At 40.2% G+C, this 27,218-nt stretch overlaps 2 protein-coding genes across 7 annotated transcripts in view; one reads left to right on the top strand and one right to left on the bottom strand.

Annotated features, from left to right (window-relative positions):
* On the bottom strand, positions 1,715-26,487 carry CASP2 (caspase 2). The gene is made up of 11 exons (XM_021395473.1): positions 26,340-26,487; positions 25,905-26,055; positions 17,232-17,399; positions 14,963-15,038; positions 13,420-13,508; positions 11,965-12,141; positions 8,462-8,590; positions 7,898-7,988; positions 4,451-4,600; positions 4,253-4,362; positions 1,715-3,672 (listed from the first exon to the last, which is right to left on the bottom strand). The coding sequence occupies exons 1-11, from the start codon at positions 26,387-26,389 to the stop codon at positions 3,538-3,540; spliced, it is 1,326 nt and encodes a 441-aa protein (XP_021251148.1). The 5' UTR covers positions 26,390-26,487; the 3' UTR covers positions 1,715-3,537.
* LOC110398018 (rap1 GTPase-activating protein 1-like) overlaps positions 26,464-27,218 on the top strand; it is a 52,819-nt gene continuing 52,064 nt past the window's right edge. For 2 of the 6 annotated variants that reach the window (XM_021395311.1, XM_021395293.1), the window contains exon 1: positions 26,497-26,601. The gene's annotated coding sequence lies outside the window, so the exon portion shown is untranslated. Of the gene's footprint in view, positions 26,602-27,218 lie in introns of all 6 variants that reach the window. The other 4 variants (XM_021395433.1, XM_021395406.1, XM_021395255.1 and 1 more) reach the window with 3 other exon arrangements.

Here is a 27,218-nt window from a genome sequence, read left to right as displayed (position 1 = left end):
TTAGGAAAGCCAGGGATCTGGACTGTAGTACTGGATGTACAGGGGAGCTCATGTTGGTTTTTGAGGGATCCATGGACATCATTGTGAATCTAGAATGGGCATGCAAGCCCTTGCACTACTGAACTTCAATCCTTACCAGCCACAAAGACAAAAGGGGACTTGACTGTATCTAATTAACACTTTATGAGGCCTGGTAATATTGAAACTAGGTACTGTTGAAGGTGTCATCCAAAATCCAGGATGAAAAAAATTCTCTAACTCCAATGTGATGTTAGAAAAAATTCTTTGAGTAAAAATGGCAATAGCAGCAATGGTAGGCCAAATAGCATCGTGTATGATTTAGTACTTGCTCCTAGTGAATGTTAGTTTCTCCAAGACTAATCATGTAACTTGTTGATTTATAACTTAATTCTTTTCCTTTAAAAGAAACCACTTTCAGTATGTATATGCTGATGTCATCATCACTTTGTAATGAAGATGATCTATTACATAACAATATTTTCTTTGCTTGTATTTCAGCAATACATAGTAATTTACTGATATGATGCAGAGAAATTTTTTTTTACCCATCTTCAGGGTATGAGCCCACCTCTCTCTGCAACACAAGCAGTGTATGTTAGGAATCTCAATTGGGCATATTTTTTATTTTACAAAACGTTTTACAGATTTTCATCCAAATCTTTTGATGTTTTGAAAAGTATGCTTTTTTAAAAACCATTCTGTACATCCTAATTTTTAAGGAAAGATCAACAACTATTTTTACAGTCAGATCCTTTGAGTATCTATCACTTTTTATAATGGCAAATGGAAACAAAAACACTTTACTACAACTGTATTCCTTTAATGAATTGCTCCACTAATTAAAGCGATTGTCATGTAACTCAGATTTGTAACTACATCTTGTGAATACCCCGTTCACTGTTTTCACTCCTCTTTCCACAAAACAACAAACACTTTTGACCTTATTCTCTTGGCTTTGAGCCAAAATATGAATCACATGAACTTTCTCGCTATTTCCACTATTAAAGGCATTAATTAAACTGTGCCAGTAGCTTAAATTTACTTACCTAAAAATACAAACATCTTTTACATTAATAGTAACAGTTTCATCTCGGGTACGTGTTCCACTGAATACTACTACTAAAATTCCTGTACCAGCATTAGGTACTACTGAAAAACCAGTATACTTTTTTTCATTAAAAGAGAGATGTCACAGCTGAGAGTAAAATAACAGCCTCTAGTGGATCTGAATATTGGGGTTTATTCTGGAACTAATGAGAACAGAACTTCTATCTTATTTCACACACTTGCTGGCTCCCACCCTGCATCGCATAGGTACATTACCTAGATCTCAACTCCCAGCAGAGAGATTACTGCTGATTTCTAAAGGTGGGCCAGCTGCATGGCTGCTTGCCGTAACCTATCTTGGACACAACAGGTCAAGGTCTCTGGTAATAGTTTCCATGTAGCTCTCTGATCCCCTGATCTTCCCCCTCTTTCAGCATATTTCTTCATTGTATCTTCATCTCCTTTCTGGGTCCTTCCCCCCACAAGCAGCCCATACTGGTTACAGCTAGCAAGTAGCAGGATTCTGCCCAAGAGTTCAAAAGTGCCTCGGATAGGTATTACCTTAAGAAATTATGCAAAATTCTCCTTATAGAAGTTCTATTTCTACCCAGATGTATAATCCTCCAAATGGATGAAACTGCACAGATTAATCAAACAAGAATTCTTTATTTTAACAACTCATGGCAGTAAAATGCAAGTATATAAAAAGTAATACCAAAGTGGCAGTGATAATGCAAGTTGATGCAATTCTACAGAAATCTAATCTTTCAGAGCAGACTACTTCATCAGTCTAAACATCTGTAAAATATTGCAGCACTTCAAAGAGGGAGCACTGGGGAAGGAAGCGTTTGTACACCAGGGAGGTACAACGACCCCTACAGTGGTTTCTTCAGAGTAAGGCAACAATTGGCAGGAATGTTTCTTGTTTTATTTATCACATGCTGTGTGTTAGATAAGCGCAAGATGTAACTTAATGCTGAACGTTTGTCAACTGGAGAAAACAGCCTTCATTTTCCTGTGCAGAACAATAGAAAAGAACATACCTAATTTTCCAGACTCCTTCCACAATCCCTTTGTGCTCATAATTCTATCCTGAAAGAAAGATAAAAAAAACAAATGCACTTACACATTAAGAGTCCTATGCCACCTTATTGCTGTAGAGTGAAGAAGACAGGGAGTCCAGAATGCAGACTGTAGCCCAAACACAACCTAGTATATCAGAATTTAGGCTACCACAGAAGAGAATAATGCGCATCTCCCCACACCACATCACATGGGAGTAACTGCAACTTGGAAGAGGCAAGTATGAAGAGAATGCACGTGAAATTTCCAAAGTGATGGATTATGCCACAGCATTACTGACTGACCAGTCAAAATGACATTTGGCAAACAATATTAGCTAAACAGAGAGCTTCAAGTGATCATGGCTGAAGAAAGAAAACTCACCACATATCAGAATAATAATGTGAAACTCTTCCCTTTTAAATGAAAGACTGCCAGTGAACAATAATCCAAGCAGCATGCTTGGACTACAAAGAACTGCCTTGAATATTTTCATTAAACAGAAAATATAGGAGCCCTATCTACAGGGTTGCAGGATTTCAGATTCAGTTACACAGGGCAATTTATAGACTCCTGAGAAGTTGGTGAAGTGTCTGAATACCATGCCTGTTGTGACACACAAGTACTAGAGCAAACAAAATATTTAAAGTAATATTCTATCCAGTTGTTCACTCCTAGACGAAGGGGGAGCTAATCTAGAATTTCCTGGTTCAAAACTGTTTCAGGGGCATTTAAATGACACTCACTGATCTGTGTGAGAAACACTGAATTTCCATTTGTTTTTCTAGTAACCTGGGATGTCTTGCAGCACTCTTGATAACATGGCTACAGAAAAAAAATGTGCAAAAATGGACTTTAAGTGACCAAGATGGACAGTAAATGTCAAGTACTTAAAACAACATTCCATTTTAGAGAGCAGGACTTTCCTTCACCGTGCACAGGATCTGACTGTCATGCATGAAGAACTGGCCAGGAAGTACTTTAAAAAAAATAAAAGCATAAAATAAGTAGCATTTTATGAATCATTTTCCTCTCAGAAAAGCTTATCTCCTCTAAAATTTGTATGGATAGTCTACTTCTCTTCTCACATTCACATTTCTAAGAAATGTCCTTATGCCTCCTTCCAAAGGATATTCCCACTTTTTCCCAGATATAGTGCTGATCTCTTTTCACCAACACCCATACATATGAAATAAATCAGCATATTAATATTTTCAACTCTGAACTAAATCAGATTACAAAGAGCTGCCACATTATTTTAGTAAAAGACATCAAGAACTGGACTGGCCAAACGTAGAAGAGCATTCCTTGGTTGGCATCTGAGGACATGCCCGTGAGAACAGAAATGTACACATCCATACTCAGTTCAGCTTTGGCAGTATCTCTCTTCCAGTGGAGCCGGTAGGGTTAGTTTCCTGGCAGATAGCCAGGAAACAGGTAAAGGTCCCGACAGAGCGTACTACAATATTCTGACATTTCCTTGCAGCGGTGGAATTCTGTGCCTGGGGCATAACCTTCTCGTTGCTTGATTTGTCTATTCACCTAAACATAAGATTAAAAAAGTAAAATGATTGAAAGGATTAAGACGACAAAGTGTCATTGCTTTTCTTACTTAAAAACTGTTGTTTATCTTATTAATTAGTCACCAGTATACTGCCTTTCTAAACTACAGGAAGGGTAAAGAACTAAGGTGCAGCTCTAGTTACTGTGTGCGCGCTGCAGTCTTCACTCTCCTCTCATTTTCTTAATTTTCCCGTTACGTGAGCACAAGTGCTTGTGCTGTTATGTGCTGAGCCAGATCAGGCCGAATCCACCTGAAGAAGTAAACTATTTCTATACTAGAAAAGTGATGCTTGGCAAGTTAGATTAATCTCCTAAATTCACAATGTGGCAAACACAAGTGCAATGGAAGGAACCAAAGAAACCCAGCATTTTTTACTTCTATTAAATTACTGTGGAACTGTATACAATTATCTTTCTAAATGAGGAAAGAAGTAATAATTTTGCCATGAATAGGGCAACAACATTTGCTTAAAGAGTATATTAATCCTAGCAACTTGAAGAAATTGAAGGCTCTTCAGAAACTAGGCAAGTGTGGGAAAGGAAAGACATTACAGCTGACCTTCACCAACATGTCAGCCACATGAGTGTCTCGGGAGTCCTCTGCAAACACAGTGGTGAGTGCCTCAATATACCAGGATCCACGCTTGGTGTTGCGCATGGCTGCAGTGCCTGAGAAGAAACAGTATGTATGATGAAGTTCCAGGGGAAGATGGACATATAGAGACTCTTCAGACCCTAAGAAGATTCTTTCCAATACCTTTCAAACATGCATATCCACAGATCATATCAGAGCATGTAGGCAGACGCAGCTTGAGGTTTTCTTCCTTGTTTGCATCACTCTCCTCACAGCCTGGGGAGTCTGACCGTTCTTTGCCATCTCTTTGATCCACTCCCCGGTCTGTCTCATCTGGTGGATAGTGCAGCAATAAATAAGAGAGGGAGAAAAGAAAATATTATCCTGAATTACTGTTTTCCTTACTTTTGCACCCCAGTCAGCAATGCCACAACTGTTGTCAAGATGACAGTTTCTGCATAAGCTGTTAGCTTTTTCAGCTGTTTTAAAAACTCATCTGAGTGCTCTTCCACACAAACTAATACAAATACCAGCAATTGCTGAACCTGCTCAACATAATGTGACTGCTAGTCTACATGCTGATTGAGAACTATAATTTTAGTTGCTACAGTCTAAATCCAAGAAAATACTGACCAAATACCTCACTTTCAAAATTCTGACTATCATATCACTTGCTTCGATCAAAACCATTGTACATGCAATGGAAAAATGAAAAATAATTTCACCCCAAACACTAGAGACAGAGATTGATAGCACATGGAGATACAGTTTAAAACCTGGAGAATATTTAACAGCCTTTCCAGGATTCAATAGTATGTATTATGATGATTCTAGATAGCCTCAAGTTGTTCTTTAAGTGACACAGACTTTCCATCGTAATCTACACTAACAAAGGTGGCAGTAACATTAACAGCCCAGCTATGTTGCAAGTAAAATAAAACTATATTTTACAGGCTTTCTATATAATTTTGCCCTTTTGTTCCTGTATTATATGATAAAAATCTACTGTTCTACTTCCTAACAGCATGGATCAGATTCTAGTTTTAGGAAACATAAGTATTCACTTCAGTGGCCTTCCTGCTATGACAGCAGTAGGTTTCTGTTGCTATGTTGTGCCTAAGAAATGTGTTTGGATTTCTAATCCTTTAACAGGCAACTGCATTTGTTGCATATTGTAACTATCCACAGGAGACTGTCAGTTCATACGGCAACAAGATGGTTCTTCTGCTCCTCAGAAATGAAAGGAACAGTGAGAGGAGTGTGACTGTCTAACAGGTTACATGTACCCTATCATTCTATACCACAGCTTAAAATTTAATGTGTACTCCCATTACGTTCCCTCTTCCTCTCTTAAAGGTAGCAATGGATTGTTTTTCCATTTTTAACCACACTTTTTTCCCTCATGCCTTTTATCACACTTCTCCAAACTCTTTTAGTTTTCTGTCATGTTAAAACTTTAGACTACTGCTCACAGTGTATGTTACTTCAGATAAGATGCACGTAATTTTATAGTCAAGGTATATTATTCACACTACCACAGCGTATCAAGTCAAAGCTTTTTTGATTAAAGATTCAGAATTAGAAGTCTTCCTCGTGCATTTGTCTTCACCACCCCTGTCAACAATATTACTAAAAATGTAAAGCGTTAACCCTGTCAAGATATTACTTTGCATACTCAAGCTCTAATCTGTATCATCAGTAACTGCCATTCACTCATCCAAGTCGTTAGAATTTCCCTGAAGCTCCTAGACCTTCTTTTCCTAATTGACTTCAATAACTGTTAACTGCACATTTGTCAGTATTTACAGCAGTTCTTCATTTTGCTGAATGAACTCCTATATTAAACACAGATGCGAAATGGCTTTAAAGCCCCATTTTATGTCACAGTGAAATCTGAGAAGTTGTCTTTTCCCACTGCTTTCTGTCACCATTGGCTTTTGATCCTTGACTTTAAGTGGACTACTTCAATTCTTTATCAGACACGTGCCAAAGGTCCTTTGGAAATGAAGTAGACCATCTAAATACTTCTTATCTAAAGATTTAAAAAGTTTTAAAAATGCTTCAATAATAGAGGACAGATAAGGCTTATTACACAAGCTTAGGGAAAAAGAGTAACCTATGCACTTCTCACTTAGCTTCATTTGGGTCCAGCTAACTTGCATGGTTACACAGAGACACTGACTACTAATCTAAAGTTGTCTACACCACTTATATAGCCTTTGAAATACAGGGTTTTTTTTTTATTTTATTTATTTTAAAGCAGCATTTTAAGTTAAGTCTCAATTTTAAGTCTCAATCTTTTGCCTACTGTAATATCCCAGCTCTACAGCATCCTGCATAGCATGACTCTCACTCTTTCCCTACTGAAACCCTTCTGGAAAGAGGAAGGACAAGCATGGTATGTTAACATGAACAGACACATCATGGTAACATTACAGTCAGATAAACCTTATTATCTATTTAGGTCAGCAGTCAATTCTGGCTTATTAACTCATTTTCATGCTGTTAATAGGCTGGACGTTCATATTTGTTGAAGAATATTTAAAGGTTCAATAACATAAGAAATATAATCACATTAAATTCATACTGGCAAAGATGCATATTACAGTACTCCCAAATGCTTAAAGGACCAAACATTTGTGATACCCACAATGCTTTATGTAGACTTTACATCTGCATTAGGATTAAACATGGGTAGGTAACACGTGAATGAAACATGCTCTTGGATATAGAACAAACTATAAACCTCAGCTAAAAATAGGGGGAAAAAAAAGGAAACAAATGCAAGGAACAAAAGAAAAGAAGGGGAAAAAGGATACAAGCTAGAAAACAGAATTTCTCTGTCACAAAAGAAAAAAAAAGCAAAGCTGTTAAAGACAGAACTTCTCTTTGGAGTACTCCTAGTTTCACAGCTATCTGTAAAAGTCCATCCAAAGGGAGAAATTTGGTCAGTTTAGTTACAGTAGGAGGAAAAATGAACTGTAGAATTAAGAAGAAAATCATAGGAACACATAGATTGGAAAAATAACAAGTTTATGAGAATTACAGGAATTTGATAGTTGCAACAGCATGTGAAAAAAGTTGAAAGTAGGAGACAGATTAAAGAAAAAGGAAACAAAGAAAAAGTAGCAGCTGACTCTGAGAGCTCATGAGACAACACCAGAAGAAACAACATATCCAGGATCAAGGTAGAGACAGGGACTCAGGCAAGACTCAAGTGCTAGTGTACTGCTTCAGGCTGTGCTGTAATTTGATGCACCATAAGCCCCATTCCTCCTATTGCAGGTATAACAAGAGAAAGTCTTTATATATGAGTTATATAACTCATATATTAATAATTCATATATTAATAATTCATATAGAATATATATGAATATATAGAGCTTTACGTCTCTGAGGTGCTCTGTGGTCTGCAAGTCAATGCACACACCTCATGCAGAGCAGAAGACACTTACAGAGCAACAGATGCAGTGGCAGCAGCAGGGCAGAGGGAGGTGAATATGGATCCCACTTACACCTGAGAGAAGCAAAGAGGAGAGTTGACAGCAAGTTGAATGTGAGCGTGTGCATTTGTGTAAAATGAGCCTTAATGGGGTGACAAATCACGGCTTCTAGTATTTAGGCACTCACCTCCCCGGCAGGCCTGAATAAAGAACATTTTGGGCTTATTCTGGAGATTGGGGCAGTTTGCATTATCAAAGAGCCTGAAAGCCTCCTGCAACTGAGAGAAGAGAAAGAAATCCAAACATTCTTTACTGCAGACTACTGTTAGACAAACCCAGACTCACTTTGCTTCCTCATATTTTGGTTATTACCTCATTACTCTTGATGTTTTCCCCTTTATCTCCAAACTCACTGCGTGACAAACATCCTCCCACCTCCCCGCTCTGGGCTCCTATTAGTTTCAGGACATGTGCTTTACCTAGTATGTATATGTGAACAGAATGGGGTATGGAGAATGGGGTAACAACTTCTCATCTAACATATATCTGTGTCATTCCTTATCTTACAGACTTCTCATAGCTATCGCTGCCATTTTCTTTACACAAGCTCTTATTTTTGCCTTTTAAAAAAAAAAAAAAAAAGTAAATCCTCAGTCTCCCCATCCCCTTCTGTTTTTTTTTTTTTTTTTCCTCTTTCCAGTGTTACTTTCCAAGATGTAATCTACAACACATCAGGACGCAGTAAATATACCTGTAGGAGCTTGCCATCACTGCCATAAACCCCACCCTCTACACCGTGGGAAAGTAAAGCTACAATACAGGAATCCACATCCTGATGGTCTGGCAGCTTAGAGAATCTCTCCAATGCACTCTCCATTTCCTGTAAGAGAGAAAAATTATTTTGTTTCCCAGAGTTACAAGGGAAAATGAGTTAATGTGCAGCGAAAAATACTGATCATAGAATGGCTTAGGTTCTCCTAAGCCATGGTTCTCTTGTTACTGAATAAATTCTACATACATCAGATTTGCAGGACAAAAGATATCTGTTCTATAATGTAGAGAAAAAAGTACTTATTCTTTTACGTATCACTCAGTCTTAAGTATAACATTGTTTAGCAGGAATCACATGGACTTAACCCCACTAATACCTACTGTTCACAGAAAGAGAAGGACTGGTGAGAGATGTGGAGGTCGGGAGCTGTCTTGGGCAGAGGATCACAAAATGGTAGAGTTCTCTATTCTTGGTGGAGTCAGGAAGGGGGCCAGCAAACTGCTAGCTTAGAATTCTAGAAGGTGGACTATTCAGGACACTGCTAGGGAGGGTCCCTTGGGATTCAGTCCTAGAAGGTAAAAAAGCCCAGGAAGGCTGAACACTCTTCAAGAAGGAAGCCTTAAAGGCGCAGGAGAGGCTGTCCCTCTGTGCCCTAAGACGAGCTGGTGGGAAGAAGACCAGTGTGGATGAACAGGGAACTTTTTCTGAGGCTCCGGGAAGAAAGAGTCTACCTCTTCTGAAAGAAGGGACAGACAGCTGGGGAAGAGTACAAAGAAGCTGTTAGGATATGCAGGGAGAAAATTAGAAATGCAAAAGCCCTGCTTGAATTCAACCTGGCTGCTATAGTAAAAGAGAACAAAAAACTTTTTTTTACAAATACATTAACAGTAAGAGGAGGGCTAAGGACAATCTCCATCCTTTACTGGATGCAGCAGTGAATACAACCACTGAGAATGAGGAAAAGGCCAAGGTTCTCAGTGCCTTCTTTACATCTGTCTTTAAAAGTGAGACCAATTATTTTTGGGGAACTCTACACACTGATCAGGAAGTCTGGGATGGGGAGCAGTATAACGCCCCCCCCCAGTTCAGGTTGAAACATCTAAAAACCTGCTACTCCACCTGGACTGTCACAACTCCATGAGGGCAGATGGGATTAACCCACAGATGCTGAGGGAGCTGGCAGTTGAGATTGCCAAGCTGCTTTCCACCATCTATCAGCATTCCTGGTGCAACATAGACGTCCCATAAGACTGGAGACTTGCCAATGTGACTCCCATCTACAATAAGGGTCATAAGGAGGATCCGGGGAACTACAGGCCTGTCAGCCTGACCTCAGTGCCAGGGAAGGTTACAGAACAGATCACCTTGAGTGAGATCACACGGCACGTGCAGGACAGCTTGAGGACCAGGTCCAGCCAGCACGGGTTCACAAAAGGCAGGTCCCGCGTGACCAACCTGATCTTCTTCTGTGATCATGTGACCTGCCTGTTGGATGAGGGAAAGGCCGTTGATGTGATCTACTTCTACTTCAGCAAAGCTTTTAACACTGTCTCCTACAGTGTTGTCCTGGAGAAGCTGGCAGCCCACGGCTTGGACAGTTACACTCTTTGCTGAGTAAAGAACTGGCTGGAGGGCCAGACCCAGAGAGCACTGGTGAATGGAGTTAAATCCAACTGGTGACTGGTTGGTCAGGAGTGGTGTTCCCCAGAGGTCAGTACTGAGGTCTGTCCTGCTAACATCTTTATTGATGACCTAGACAATGGGATTGAGTGTGCCCTCAGTAAGTTTGCAGATGACACTAAGTTGGGAAATGTTGATCTGTCTGGGGATAGAAAGGCCCTACAGAGTGATCTGGACAAGCTGGGTGGCTGGGCTGAAGCCACCGGGATGTACTTCAACAAGACCAAGTGCCAGATCCTGCACTTTGGCCACAACAACCCCAAGTAATGCTACAGGCTTGGGGCAGAATGGCCGGAAGACTGCGTGGAAGAAATGGACCTGGGGGTGTTGGTCAATGCTCAGCTAATCATGAGCCAGCAGTGTGCCCAGATAGCTAAGAAGACCAATGGCATCCTGGCTTTCATCAGAAATAGCGTTGCCAGCAGGAGCAGGGAAGTGATCGTCCCTCCATACCCAGCTCTAGTGTGGCTGCACCTTGAGTACTGTGTTCAGGTTTGGGCCCCTCACTACAAGAAAGACACTGAGGCCCCAGAGCATGTCCAGAAAAGGACAATGAAGCTGGTGAGGGGTCTGTCACACAAGTCTTCTGAAGAGCAGCTGAGGGAACTGGGATTGCTTACTCTGGAGGAGACCTTACACCTCTCTACCTGAAAGGAGGTTGTGGCAAGGTGGAGACTGGCATCTTCTCCCCTGAAACCAGCAAGAGGATGAGAGGCAACAGCCTCAAGTGAGCCACAGGAGGTTCAGGTTGGATATTAGTAAAAATTTATTCTCTGAAAGAGTGGTCAGGCACTGGAATGGGCTGCCCAGGGAGGTGGTGGAGTCACCATCCCTGGAGGTGTTTAGATGTACTAAGGAATATGGTTTAGTGGGGAAATACTGGTGGTAGGTAGACAGTTGGACTGGATGATCTTGGAGGTCTCTTCCAACCTTGGTGATTATACGATTCTATGACTTCTTTCATTTTGGTCAGTGGTGGGGGACACAGCAAATATTGGTGTTGGTATATACGGATTTAACAAAGGAGAAAGCAATTGCTGCTTTACAGAGGTTTTATACTAACACTGGAGTCTGGCTGGGATATTGAAGCACCTTAACAGACGCTTACTCTGGTACTTCAGACACTGAAAGCCTTATCATAACGTAGCAAAAGTTGCCTTCTTGAATAAGGCACTTTTTAGCAGGTTCTGTACCACTTGGTTTCACAGTGATTTAGAAGGAATAAGAGCAAATGAAGCTGGAAAAGGCAGCAACTGCATTTTTAGAGAAAAAAAGAGTGCCTTAATTCAGTCAGTCATAAAATATTATCAATTTTCTTAAGGAAAGCACAGCCACTTCTCTAGCAAAGCAGACTGAAAGAGTGAAATTTGCTCCAACAGTGAAAGGATAAGAAAACATTACTTAAATTTGCAAAGACTAGGTCAAATATTTGTAAAGAATAACATTTAGGATAGCAGAGCACTTTAAAAAGCTATCTATATTAACTGGAGCCTATTCATTTGCAGCCTTAACACACATGCCAGATAAGTTCTAGATCTTACCCCTCCTACTATGAGGGGGTCAGAGTACAGTAGTATCTCTCGTGGTCCTTTGTGACCCTACTTTACACCATATGTTCTTTGCTTTTCAAGCTTCTTCATGTTTTTTCGGTAAGCTACGGCACATTTTCTATTTACAAGTGACTGTTCCCATCTTCCCATTCAAGCTTAGTTAAACCAAAGCACACCTCTTAAAATCCTCATATAACAGCTACAAACACAGCTATACTGGTTTTGAAGTAGTAGTAGTAGAATCTCCCTTACCTCCGCACTTTGATCATGAAAGACAGTCACTTGATACCCAAGATGCTTGAAAAGCAGCTCTAGGGAAGTACAGTCAACATCTCCACCTGAACGATAATCCAAGTCCTTCTCACTGCTGAAATGGATATTGCTGAGAATAAGTGCTAAGCCTCTGGGCTTTGATATCAGTTTGTATGCCTGAGAAGAAGATTTAAAATTGGTATATTTAGACTATAGAAGGAAATGATAGAGTCTGTGTATAACACCAGTCCCTATACACCAACTTGATTACTAATGATATGTAGAATTTCTAGTTTGAGAAGGCACAAAAACAGTAGAGGTAGAAAATGTATTGGTTTGTTGTTTTAATTTAGCAAATGTTTATATTGCAAAAGGTCTCAAAGGCAACTGTTTCTGCAAGCTTCCACAGTACAACACCATTAAAAAGATGTTGTAATAGCTTGCATTATTTCCTGTTTTATAAGGAAGACAGATTAAGGATTTCAAATTGAGTTACTCTTGCTAATGGTTTTCTCCTTCTTCTTCCACACATACCCCAGCACAGCCAAACATATTTTTGTCATACTCACCCTAGGAAAACATTAAGCAAAACTTAGCTAACATTTCTTAATTGTGGTTAGGAGCAAGAAGAGATGTAAAATAGCCTGTGAGTGAGTGCAACTTTAGCAGCAGGGATCAATAAATCACTGATCTTCAAAGTAACGAAGATGACAAGAAAAGTTAATAGGGAAAAAAACTAATTTAAGAAGGGTGTCTTCAAAACCACCTTGCCCCTTTCACTCTAACAACATACTAATAATAAATTGGTAATAACATCCCTGTGAATTGGAAGTGAAATTTAATATTGAAGAAGCATATCAAATACAGTGTAACCAGACACAGATATAAAAAGAAATTAAGCTAGACTCACATTGATGTTGGCAAATTAGGTCTCCCCAACAGTTACAAAAAAAAAAACCAAAACATGAAAAATATGTTTTACTCAACACAGAACCTGTTACAGAAGAGTTAAGAGTTAAGCTGTAGTGTAATCCTACTAAAGTGCTTGCACTATTACAAAAAATGATTTGTTTTCCTTAAGCCTACACCACCACAATCTATGCTTTACAAATGGAACTAACAGAAAAAATAATTATGACTAGCTATGTCTGAAGGGAAGTAAAAGGATTAGAAATTCAGGTTGTTCTGCTCACTACTGCACAGAATCCTGATCTCATTTCTGCACCCAAGGAGACTCTTTCCAATACAGCTGGCAATTACAAGAGCCAGGATTGTGACTGTGAGCTGAAAAACAGTTCTAATATTGTACAGTTATTTGCAGAGTCATACATAAATACCATAACACTAATGTGTACCCATAATGAAGTATGTGTTTTGACTCAGTTATTAGTGTGCATCAGCTGATATATCTAAATATTTCACCTTTTAAGGAGATTTTCTCCATCAGCTACTTACTAAGTGCTGGTGATCATGATAGAATTCTGGAGTGCAGTGCTTCACTGGAGGAATCAAAGGACCATCTCCACTGTCCAAAGAACGTTCCACTAGTTTTGTGCAAAATAAAAATATAAATAATAAAAATTCTAACTACAAACCCTCTGTATTAAGGTAGTAATTTGCAAATTCATAAGTACGTGGTCTAAGGCATATTCATGTCTTACAGTACTTGTATGTCTAAACGTTTTCCTTGATCAAGGATGTAACACATGCAATGAAATAGCAGGGAAAAAAAGGAATATAAAAAAATATACCTTTCCAATATATTTCTAATTGGTAACAGATTTTAATTTTCTGCCTTGTTTATAGATTAACCTAAGGCCTAGCAAATTTATTTCTACGGAGTATAAAAACGGAATTTATATTAAAAATTAGAGCAGTGTGCTTTTCTGCCTTTTTGTACAGTATCTCATTCATTCTCCAGTTATGCTGATGAACTATTACTAGAAACACTCAAATAGAGTAGTGCTTTTCCTTTCATAAAAGACTCCCATTCTCACTGGATACAATTTCATTTCTCATTTTATGCTCAACAGATGCATTAGTGATGAAACTAGATATTTCTCACTTCCATAAAGTGCAATGCTCTTTTTGTTTTGTTTATCTGTCTCTGAACAACTCTTATTTCTGGTCAGCAGCAGACAAGGGGAATGAGAATCAATGAATTAACATTAAGAAACACTCAATCCCTTGTCCTGAAGAAAGTGAGTTAGCATTCACGGTCTCTTTTGAAATTCTTTTTTAGCATTTTGAGCATTTTTCCCAGCTGGAAAAACACATACTCTCTAAAAAAACGATAACCTTCATACCTAAAACTACCAACCAACCAGCCAACAAGGTTTTCAAACCTATACATTTGATCTTTAGTACCAGAGAGAGCTCCTAGAAGTAAACAGCACACCACTAAAGTTGTGGTTAAGGTAAACGAGTACTCTCCAGGTGTTACTAAAGGTAACATAAAAACTAACAAGGAGATTCATTCCAACAACTAGCTCCCTCACCTAAATCACAAATGCTTGCTGAATTCAATGGAAGATACAGCTATCCATTTCAGCTGACATTACATAGATAATGCCTCGTACTAAAAATCATTTGTTAAGAAAAAAGTCTAAGTTGGAATACTGCCAATAATCAGTCTTCCACAGTTCTAGCTCACTTGCACTCTATTGCACATCTTAAATGAAGAAGAAATTCTTGAGTATCTAAAATTTTACAGCTGACACATTCTGTTTAAGCAATGAAATTTCCTACACGGATAAATATGATGCTAACTAATTAGGTTCTCTCTTCCACTATGCTATTTAAATGTCATTTTCCAGACTAATTCTGCCTCTTATATCTGATCATAATACAGTCAGTTCATTGTCAAGTTTCTATTCTTAGGATGAGCAAAGTGGTGTCAAGCTTATTTCTAAAACTGAGATAAGAGAGCATTAAGAAATTAGAGGCAACCAACCAGACAGTTGATAATCAAGTTTTCACGATATATTGTGTGACTCACCAATCAAGCGTGGTCTCTTTGGATTACATGATTCACTCACAGGATGTGGAAGATTTGAGCCATAATGCTGTTCAAGCTACAAGACATGCAATAAATCCATTAAAAGACTGGCAAAAGACACCTATTCTTTTCTCTATAGTACAAGGCTGTAGGTATCATGGAACAATGACACAGGTATTTACATACAATACATGACATACCATAATACGTGGGTCACTCCAGAAGTAATGCCTCCTATTTGTTTCCATGGAAACTTCAACATATACAAAGAGCACAAAAACACTTTTTGATACAGTAAATTCTCAGCTACAAAATACTATTTTTCAGCACAGTCACCACTATTAGCTACACACTTTCACCAGCGATGAACAAGAGACTGCATGCTGTGATTCTAAAATTCTGCACCAGTGGAGCTGACCCACTGTTTCACAGCAATATTTTTGTATTGTTGCTGAAACGCACCATCCACCGTCTCACTGTGCTCACATCTACTATTTTGTCCCCATAAACATTCAGCAAGTGTTGATGAATGTCGATGGGTGCCATTTTTTCCACATGGAGAAATTCAGTTCTTCAATATTTCATATGCACTTTCATGTCAACATGCCATTTTGTCAGACTGCCCCTCTGCTGTCATCAGCCGCATGGCAAAAAAAAGCAATGGAATATTGGTGGGAAGGTTCAGCCTCTACTGCCATACCATCATCAGCCTCTGTTGTTGTGGGCCATCATAATAAAATAGGAGGCATTACTTTTGTAAAAACCCTTGTATATTCTTTATACATTATATACAATTTAACGTAAAACACAATACTATGGCTTAAATCCAAATTAAAGTGTTCAAGACATGATAACAGTAAGTTTCCTTCCTGTTAATGCCAATTTCCTTTCTTCACTCATCTCTACCTTCACTCAAATCCCTTGCTGGAACACCCTACAATGAAGTATCACATCCTCCTAATTTTTGTCAAAACTTGTTTCATCCAATAACTCCTCCTTCTGGTTGCTTTCAAGATTTCCCTATTTTTTTAGTCTAATAATTTCTACATTTTAATAAGGCAACATCTCTGCTCAAAAATATCTTTCTACTCTTTCTTCCTTAGTATAAAACGTTTACTAGACTTCCCATCTTTCACAATGCACTGAGAATGAGAACACTGAATTTTTGATAAATTCTTCCTTCCACCTGATGTTAACAACTACAGATACTGAGTAGCTTTCTACTCAGAGAACACTAAGTTAAAAGACTTTAGAAAAAAATACATATTTTTGCAGCTTTTACATTCTCGATGACACATCAGTGAGAATGTGTTAGATGTAGGAACGCCCATGGACAGCACGGAATTCAACAAGAAGTGCAATATACTGCACGTGGGGAGGAATAATCTCATTTGCTGGGAGCTGACTGTCTGGAAAGCAGCCTTGAAGAAAATGTCTTAGGGATCCTGGTAGATACCAAAATGAACATGTGCCTACAATGTGTCTTTATGGCAAAGAACACTAACGGTATCCTGGGCTGCGTTATGAGTGTTGCCAGCAGATCAGATCAAATGAGGTGAACCTTCTCTTCTATTTAGGACCAGTGAGGCCACACCTGGAGTACTGTATCCAGTTCAGGGCTTCCCAGTAGAAGAGAGCGACATACTGGAAAGAGCCTAAAAAAGGGCCTAAAATATCACTAAGGTACTTGAGCACCTCTCGTAAGAGGAAAGGTTGAGAAAACTGGGACTGCTTAGCCTGGAATACAAAAGACTTGGGGACCTCATCATTGTGCACAAACACCTGAAAGGAGACAGGCTCCTTTCAGTGATGCCCAGACATAAGAAGAAATGGGCACAAACTAGAAGACAAGAGATTTTGTCTTAACATACAATTGTATGGGTGACTGAATGCTGGCAGAGGTTGCCTACAGAGGCTGTGGAGTCCCCATCTTTATAAATATATATAAAATAGTAATAAAAAAAAAAACAGCCTGGACATGGTCCTGGGTAACCTGTTCAGAATGGCCCTGCTTGATAAAGAAGTTGGACCAGATGACCTCCAGAGGTCCCCTGCCAACCTTAACCAATCTCTGCTTCTCTGCAAAAATTCTCTTCATCCCAAATTCATTTTATTCTTCTATTACCCTAAGGCTACTGCAGGTTTCAACTTGCAACTAAACCCCATCATGTCCTATCTAAAAATTCTTTTTTCTAAGTATATGAAAAACACGTATCTGTGCCCAAACCCATCCCTAATGCAGTCCATGTTTTATTTTTTTTAAATGTACCCTTGCAATCCCATGTCTCAAGCTGGATTCTGTCTTCAAGATTGTTTCCGCCAGATGCTGCTGTTTGGTTTCTTGTAGAGCTTCACAGAAGGCTGAGAAGGCATTAGGGCCTCTCTTGGGCAACAAATTAAGGAATTCCACATTCTGGCTGAAGCTCCCCGACTTGGCCTAGATACAAAGAAGAAACAAAATCCACGCTCTAGGTAAAATCCCAAAACAATTTATTTTCAGTTAAGCTTCAGAACAACTCAATCTTTTTCCTCCATGTAAATGTGCCATCACCACATTCAGCTGTGCTAGATCATATTTAATGGCTTTTCCTAGTTGACCTCACTGCCATCCCTCTGCTCCTACCAGCTCAAGGGAGAGAGTATGTGACAACAAAGCAAGCCAACAATTCACACATAACCACAGGCAGTAATACACCCTCTTCTCTCTAATCTCTTACTTCCAGTTACTCTCTGAATAGTATCTGTTTACCCTCATCGAACACATGAAGTCCAGAATTCATTTTCACTACTGCTCAACATGTTAATAGTCTCATGTACTAAAACACAAACTCCATGGAAAGTGTCAAGGAAAACACTTATTTCCTGCAGTCAATTCCAAAAAGATACTGTGTATGTATAATTTGTTTCATTTACACCAATGAAGCAATACCTAGCAATATATTAGCGAAGGTAACAATCAAAATACCAGATTTTTGTTTCTGTGAAACAGTCACAGAACATTTGCAAACAAATCGTCTAATTTGTAAAAGCCTTCCCTATTAAGAAAACTGAAACATCACATACTAAAATATTAGGTACTGGAAACAGGTTTTACAAGTCCCATGGAATTCATTTTACTTTTTTTGAATTGCCACTTCAAGATTTCTTTTTCTATGAAATGGTTGGTAAGTTACATAGAACAAAGTACTAACACGACTTTAGCTATCACAGGGGGGAAAAAAAAAGCATTAAGTCGCATGTGTGTATAGCCTGCTACAGAACATTTTCACACCATCATGTTTCCATTTATAAAATTTATCCTGTTTGTTCTTCGGCTGTTGTCTCATCGTATTGTTTGGAATGAGAATGCAAATCTTTTTGATCTAATGCTTATGAACCTATTCTGAAATTTCAAGCCATGTTCATTCATGATTGGCTAATAGCATTTAGTTTTCTATCAACAATGTCCCTTGACCTCAGATTCCTGTTATTTTCCTTATTTATTACAATTCTTACTAAAATCTAGATTTGCTGAAGTAAAACGTTATACTTTTTTAGCCTCCTCTTATAAATGTCTTATTCCCTTTGAGGACACAAGCACCCTTTCCTCCTCTCACAGAAAATACACCTTTCTGAATACTATTTGACTAGAATTTCATACACTAATCCCTCCTGCACCTTTCAAGTATGAAAATGCTTGTACCTCTACCTTAGTAACAGTTCTCTATCAATCTACAGAAGATAACCAGTTGCATTTATGTATATTTTGAAGTAAGTCCACTGAATTTTATTTTACTTAATAAGGTAAATTGACTGCTGATATTCTAAAGTGGCTATTGTTTTTTTCTTTTCTAGTAGACCTGCAACTGTTTATACCAAACTCAAGATGATTAATCTTCTTCATCTTATGTCTTCATAGTTTATGATTTTGAGGCATATATCATAATTAAGAATACAAGCTGACCTCAAGAATTGGATCTTAAGTTATACTGAAAAGTTAAGAACATTCCATAACATTCATATTCTGTGCTTTGTATGTACAGTAGTCAGCTTTTGGTTGACTTCTTCCTGAACACTTCCTTAATCACCTAAAGTGCTGTACCTTCTCAGGTAACTTTCACAAACAGCACTGCTGTTATTCAGGTTATGCCAAATAATGTTCAGCAAACATTCAGAAGTAAAACTTTCATATAATAGACATCTTCCATTTTATTTTCTAATACATCCTAAATTCATTTTTGCATCCTCAGTCAAACTTGATAATCTAGACAACATGAAGATCTTACATTATAAATCCTGATTGCAATTCTTCTGTCAAAAACCCAATGTACAAGTCTTACTAGTGAATTAGAATACATATGCAGAATCTGAGGAGGGAATACCTTACATCTTTGACAAATATCCGAATCAAAGTGATCTCTTCAGTACTGGTTTGGGTCAATTACTAGACATTGAAGTATCTCTATCTGCAATGTTCAAACTGCAGCTGTGGGCTACATGCAGCCCAGCCCAGCCCAGCCCACTCTACAGCAGTCACCTGCCCTGCTCCATCATGGCAGTGGCTCTTCCCTGGCGAGCAGCCCGGCCCCAGGCGCACATCCATTGCTCAGCAACAGCCAAACATCAGCATGCAACTGGCACTGTCCAGGCTGAAACCAGGGCATGGGACCAGGGCACACTGCAGCGTGTAACAATCAGAAAGATCAACACAGTGGAAAGATGTTACAATGGAGGTGTAATGACAGAAAGACCGGCGTGATAGAAAGGTGTTACAAAGGGAGGAAAAGGATTGCTCACCCATCTCTAAGGATCTGGTTCACAGAGGAAACTCCACAGAGAAGGGATCTCCAGAAAGAGACCCCTTCAGAGTGGCAGTCAGCCCTTAAATGGGGTCTAAGAGAGGGGGAGCCAGGCTCCATCTCCTTCTGGTTGCATAGGTGAATTGCCTTCACCTTTGCTCCCAGGGCTGACTGGGTCTTTTCCCCAGGTGCTCAATCAGTGGCTCAAGCTGTGACTCAACAGTTCCCACACACAGTGCTAACTCAAGTTACAGCAAACAATTATATGCAGTTTGGTACATGAGCTAAACACAGTCCTATGAATAGAGAAAAATATGCAGCCCTGCTTTCCATTTTGATAAAGGAATTTGAGAACAAGTTTCAAGATTACAGAAAAAATCATTTTTTTAAATCTATTTTCAGTTGACATCAATACATTACCTCTGACTTTTCAAACGGAATGTACAGAGTTGCAATCGGATATTCAACTCAAAAATTTGATCACGTCTGTTTGCCAGATTTTTATTAGCCCTATCTTACCAGAGAAAAATATCGCTTGCTTCACAATCACACCTTATTCATGTCATCGTTTTTGGGGGTATACATTCGTGAACAAGTATTTTCAAGGATGAAACACAGGAAGAGTAAAATTTCAAGAAAAATCTCAGAAAAACATCTTGAGAACTCCCTCAGAATTGCAATCACTGCCATCAAATCAGACAGTGATGTACTAGTTTCATAAAAACAAGGTCAAATATCCCACTAGTTTTACGTTCTGCTGCTTTTTTTAATGCTTTAGTAAAAAATAAAAAAATAAGATTTGTTACTTACATAAATAAACTATATTATATCTTTTATATGTGGTGACAGCTCCTCTTCACTCAATACAGCCAAGGCAAGCCAAAATGTTGGCCACTCATGATCTACATGATCTTCTAGTTCGCAATTACAGTACAGCACCGAGTGTTCAAATTGTTTTAAAAGCAAAACAAAGCCCTAGCTATCACATCTGCAATTTTGAACGTCTATACCAGAGTTCTGGAGGAACATTTGATGCTCTGTCAAGAAGGAATTAATGAAAGACTTTCAATTTAATCTTAAAAACAGCAGTTTGCACCTCATAGTGTTTAGTATCTTTCAGAATGAACCAATTTAAATTAATTCCTGTCAGTTTTTTACTTTCTCTTCTTTGGATAACAAAGAAAGCTGCTCCTATTTATTAATTCTTCTCCAGTGTTCAGCTATGGACTCTCTGCTTACTCTTCATATTCCATGTGAGCTCTTCATCTATCTCAAACACTTCCATCTTCAGTCGCTCTTCCTAAAACATCCTACATTCCCATCTTGCTCTTAATTATTACAAATAAGTTTCAGGACTGGTCTAGCACCTCACACTATGACTGGAGCACTGAAATGCAAGTTCTTTAGGAAGTACAAGCAGGGGAGATGAGAGGGAGCGCTGCCCTCTATGTCAGGGTCCAGCTGCAGTGCATGGAGTTTGGCCTTGGGATGGATGAGAAGTGAACTGAGAGTTCATGGCTCAGGATTAAAGGGAGAGCAGGGACACGTGATATTATAGTTGAGGAATGCTACAGGCCACCCAACCAGGAAGAACAAGTGGATGATGCCCTCTATCGACTGACAGGAGCAGTCTCACATTCACAATCCCTGGTCCTCACAGGGGACTTCCACCACCCTGATATCTTTTGGAAGGACAATGTAGCAGGGCATAAGCAATCCTCCTGGAACGGAGGAAGGAGGAGGTAGGGAACACGAAGTTCAAGGGCAGCCTTGGCTGCAGTCACCATGAAACGCTGAGGTTCAAGATCCTTAGGGAACTGAGGAGGTTACACAGCAAGCTTGAATCTCAGAACTTCAGGAGATAAGACTTAGGTCTCTAAGGGATTTCCTTGGTATAAAATCATGGGATAAGGCCCTTCAGGGAAGAGAGGCTCAAGAAAGCTGGCTAACATTTAAGGATCACCTTCTGCAAGCTCAAGAGTGATGCATCCCAAAGAGGAAATCAGGTAAAAACACCAGGAGGCCTATATGGATGAACAAGGAGCTCCTGGCCAAACTCAAAAACTAAGCCTAGAGAAGGTGGAAACAAGGACAGGTAGCTTTTGCTGAAAACAGAGACGCTGTCTGAGCAGTCAGGGATCAAATCAGGAAAGTGCAGAACTGCATCTGGCCAGGGGCATCAAGGGTGACGCTCAGGAAACCTGTGGATGACACCAAACTGAGTTGTACAGTTGGCTCTCTAGAAAGGGGATGCCATTCAGAGAGACCTTCACAGACTTTAGTGGTGAGCCCACACCAACCTTGTGAAGTTCAACAAGGCGAAGTACAAGGTTTTGCATCTGGGCCAAGGCAATCCTGAATACAAATACAGGCTGGGAAATGACTGGATTGATAGCAGCCCTGCAAAGGACTTGACAGTACTGCTGGATGAAAAACCGAATACAAGCTTGCAATATGTGCTTGCAACCCAGAAAGTCAATCATATCCTGGGCTGCATCAAAAGAAGTGTAGCTAGCAGGCTACCCCACTCTCATGAGATCCCATCTGGAATACTGTGTTCAGCTCTGGGGATCCCAGCATAAGAAAGACATGGACCTGTTAGTGTGGGTCTGGAGGAAAGCCACAAAGATCAGAGGGCTAGAGCACCTCTAGTATGAAGATAAACTGAGAGAGTTCAGTTGTCCAGCTTGGAGAAAAGAAGGCCCCAGGTAAACTCTACAAAGACCTTCCAGTACCTAAAGGGGACCTACAGGAACGATGGAGAGGGACTCTTTATCAGGGAGAGTAGTGGCTGGACAAGGGTCAATGGTTTTAAACTAAAAGTGGGGAGATTTAGATTATACATTAGGAAGAAATTTTTTACTCTCAGGGTATTGAGGCACCGGAACAGGCTGCCCATAAAAACTGTGGCCGCCCCTGCCTGGAAACGTCCAAGGCCAGGCTGGATAGGGCTTCAAGCAAACTGGTCTAGTGGAAGGTGTCCCTACCCTTGACAGAGGGTTAGAATTAGATGGTCTTTAAGGTCCCTTCCAACCTATGGTTATAAATCCCATGATTCCTTCATCTCCTCAGGCTCCTTGTTTTATTTCATTTCACTTAGATTACAAAAGTTTGTTTAAGCGATGTACAGAAGCAATTTGTTTACTCTTCCATTTAATTTAAATAAAACCCACACATGACTAGTGCAACTGTTACTTGATTTTAAACATAATTATTTATCCAGATCTTTTTCATTCTCTGATCATCTCTGTAGCCCTCCCCTGGACCCACTCCAACAGCTCCACATCTTTCTTGTGTTATGGGCTCCAGACCTGGATGCAGTACTCCAGATGGGGCCTCATGAGGGTAGAGCAGAAGGGATAATCACCTCCCTCCCACTGCTGGCAACCTCTCTTTTGATGCATCCTAGGGTACAGCTGGCCTTCTGGGCTGCAAGTGCACACTGTTGGCTTGCACCAAACTTTTCATCTGCTAGATCCCCTTAAACCCTTTGCTGCACGGCTGCTCTCAATGAGTTCTTCTCCCAGTCTGTATACACATCTGAGACCTCCCTGACCCAAGTGCAGCACCTTGCACTTGGCCTTGTTGAATCTCATTAGGTTCACATGGGCTCACTTTCCAGGTTTATCCAGATCCCTCTGGATGGCAACCTTCTGTTGTGGCAACTGCACCACTCAGCTTAGTGTCATCAACAAACTTGCTGAGGGTACGCTCAATCCCACTGTTTATGTCACTGATAAAGATATTGAAGAGCACTAGAGAAGTCAACTTAACAGTACATTTAAGTCCTTTACTTACATTTGAGCCAGAGAGAAGAAGACTATTGCAAATTCACAGAAGTAGATGTGTTTATTGACTTAAAAGACCTTTTATTTTAATGAATGCTACTTTTTCCAATTGCATTATTATTAGTATTATCCTGCAAGCACTCCCCTCATTTCTACATTTCTAGTACAATACATACTTTACAGTACTGCTGGTTCAGTTGTGAATGCATTCCTCGTGTCCCTGTCATATTTGTTTTCACTGTAATTTCCAACTTTGTATCCGGGAACAGTAGTTCAAGTCACTCTGTTCTCTTGCTCAGGTTGCTTCTATTCACACCTAAGCTTTCACATTTGTTTAGAAAGGGTTCCATTTACCTGACTTTTCCATTGTAATTTCCTCCTTATTCATTTCCCATTAATAAGTATTGCTGCAACTTCTTTTACTTAGATATATCTGTAAGGGAAGACTCCCCTCCTCTCAGTCTCAGGTTAAAACTTGTTAGATACAGTGGTACTTTCCAAATGATTATTGTATTTGGCATTAACTTACCTTTGAGAAAATTTACTGTTTTTTTTCCTCTTCTCTCCAACCTGCAGGTCAGCAACTGAGTATCTCTACTAACCACTTCATTAGTTCTTGAGTCACTCTCTGATTTTCACTCTTATTACTGTTGTCCTCTTCCATTAGGGATTGGAGATATGTAAGGCAAGAATGCCTGCATCTGTCATGACTTGGCAGATATCCTTATGATTCTCCACAAGGAATTTTACGTTATCTTTTGACAAACACAGAGTCAAAAATAGTCAAAAAGTTTTTTTTTTCATTCCTTTCAAAACCTTGTTAGCATCAGGTTCACGCCATCTAAACTTGAATTAACCAAAAATTTCTAATTCTGTTTTTCAGAATCTGTTCTTTAGACAGGACCCTCAATCTTACCTTACAAATAGTGTCTCAATTGCTTACATTAGCCTTAAGATGCATGTCTTCAGTCATTTCTTATACAGTGCATTACTGTATGTCTAGGGCCAATCCAAAAATTTTTCCAATTATTTCTCTGCCTTGCAGAGAGATCTTGACAAACTGTAGGGCTGGGCAATCACCAATCCCACTAAGTTTAAGAAGAGCAAGTGCTGGATTCAGTACTGGGAACAAGGCAATCACAGATCTAGGTACAGACTGCGGGATGAAAGGCTGGAGTGCAGTCCTCCAGAAAAGCATCTGGAAGTTCTGCCTGATGGCAAGTTGAATCTCTGCCAGCAGTGTGCCCTGGCAGCCATAAGGCCAACCATAACCTGGAGTGCATCAGGCCCAGCACTGCCAGCTGGGTGAGGGAAGAGATTGTCCCACTCTGCTCTGCGCAGCCTCACCTTTAGCACTGTGTGCCACATTAGAAGAAGGATATAGTAGTATTAGAGAATCCAAAGGAGGGCTGCAAAGATGGTGAAGAGTCTGGAGGGCAAGACGTATGAGGAATGGCTGAGTCTCCTTGGTTTGTTTAGCCTTCAGAGAAGAGAAGGCTGAGGGGAGGCCTCATGGCAGCCTACAGCTCCTCACAAGGGGAGAAGAGAGGCAGACACTGATCTCTGTTCTCTGGTGACAATGACAGGAACCAAGAGAACAGCATGGAGCTGCATCAGGGGTGAGCAGTTTGGAGATTATGAAAAGGTTCTTCACTGGAGGGTGGCTGGGCCCTGGAACATGCTCCCCTGAGCCGTGGGCATGGTCCCAAGCTTCTGGAGTTCAAGGAGCATTTGGACACTCAAGCACAGGGTTTGAATTTTGGGTGTTCCTATGTGTAGCCAGAAGATGAACTTGATGATGCTTGAGGGTCCCTTCCAACTCTGGATATTCTGTGATTCTATGATTCTAGTATACACTGCTCAGCATAAGAAAAGCTTGTGGGAAGTATTTGTCATTCGATAGTCTTAGACCATGCAGCTTACAAAAACACATGAAATACAAATTCTTTAAGTGAAAGATGCACAAGTGCCAAAGCAAGCGGGTTTATAATATGTTCATTTATGCACTCCCACAGAATTCTTTGGGAAACCGGTATTTTTTCCTGCTTTTACAAATGGAAAAAAGAGAGACACAAATTGTCTCCCAGTGACAATTTGAGCCCATCTGTCTCATGAAGAGCAGCCTGCCATAACTACAGGCCAGCATACAAGGCAATGATTTACTAAATCAGGCAAAATCCATATGGCCAAAAGTAGCTTGCAGTTCTCCTGCAAGTTGCAAACAAGCCCCATGCCGCTGCATGCGCTGTCCAAACACAATGACACTAAACACACATGTAAGAAATACATTAATTTTACTACGGTGCCAGTGTCAAGAATGACACTGAGCTTAAGCAGAAATAAAACTAACAGTGCAGTCGAATATAACATGCATACCTGTATCATTTCCATCATCTCGATGGTGATTATGTCCTTCTCTATCATGTGTTCCATCAACTCTTTTAAAACCAGCTCTCTCGCCAGCATCACCCGGTTCTTCTTTAGTGCTTCCTGGTGGTATCGCTGCATGCCGCATGCTCCCAGCATCCTGGCAAAAGAGCGGGAACCAAAACCCAACTCTGTGACAAGAGCCATCCTTAACCAGCCCAACTTTCCGCTCGGGGGAAAGACAACGCCGGACAGCAGGCGGAAAAGGCCCTCCACCGTTGACTCCCGAGGCCGCATGGGACACAGCAACGAGCCCCCGACTCCCGCTGGCACCAAGCACCGCGCTCTCCCTCTAGCACCTAGCACAGCGCTTTCCCGCAGGCAGCTAGCACCGCGCTCTCCCGCTACCAGCGCTAGACCTAACACCGCCGCTCTGTCACTCACCTCCCGAACCGTCTTCCCCGCGGCCCTAAGGCTTCCGCCTTCGCGCGCATGCTCGGCGTGAAACTCCAGGCCTGACAGGCGCACAGGGCGGCACAGCTTCCCGCCTTTTCCGGACTCGCCGCGGCTGAGAGGAAAGTGACGGGCTTGACCTTGGGGGGTGGGGATTGTGTTTCCCTCTTTCACGTGCTGAAGCTTAACAGAAACTGGAAAGCTTTAGTCGCCGTTATGGATTAAGAAAACAGAACCTTAGCGACTGTAACTGGTGACATTTTTGTCTTTGTTCTGGCTAGTTTGTGTGTGTGTGTGTGTGTGTGTGTGTGTGTGTGGTGGTCACCTGAAGTTTTTTCTGACTCTTAGCAGCTTGACACTGTGAGAAAAGACCTGGGCTGCTCAGCTTAGGCCATAAAAGTCTCCATTCCTATGTGGTACTATTGTGGTTTGTACTTTTATACGCGCAGCAAGCAAAGAAAATGCTCGGAAGCATGTGAGAAATGATAGTCTTTAAAAAAAAGTCACTTCATCTCTACCAGTGAACTTGCCTCTCATATTACTGTTATGATACAGGTATCATAGCTTCTTCATCTCTACTGGTAGTAAAGAGATTTAGCTGAAGGTTTAGAATTGCAACTCCTTTTTCTAAGCCAATGTTATTAAATAAGCATATAGCTGATACCATAAGATGGTCTATCAGGGAACTCTCAAACTCAAGTTGGGGTGCTAGAAAGCAGACATTCTTTAATAGTAGTGCTGGATGCATGGAGGTACTCCTCCAATCATGCATAGCTTACACAAAAGATCTTCAGTTTATATACATAACGTGTTACATATGCAGAAGTTTTCCAAGAGTTGTGTTACATATGCAAGTTTCCCAGAAGTATG

The sequence above is a fragment of the Numida meleagris genome, chromosome 1 (assembly GCF_002078875.1).
Source record: "Numida meleagris isolate 19003 breed g44 Domestic line chromosome 1, NumMel1.0, whole genome shotgun sequence".
Lineage (NCBI taxonomy): Eukaryota > Metazoa > Chordata > Aves > Galliformes > Numididae > Numida > Numida meleagris.
This window is presented reverse-complemented; position numbering and strand designations above follow the sequence as displayed.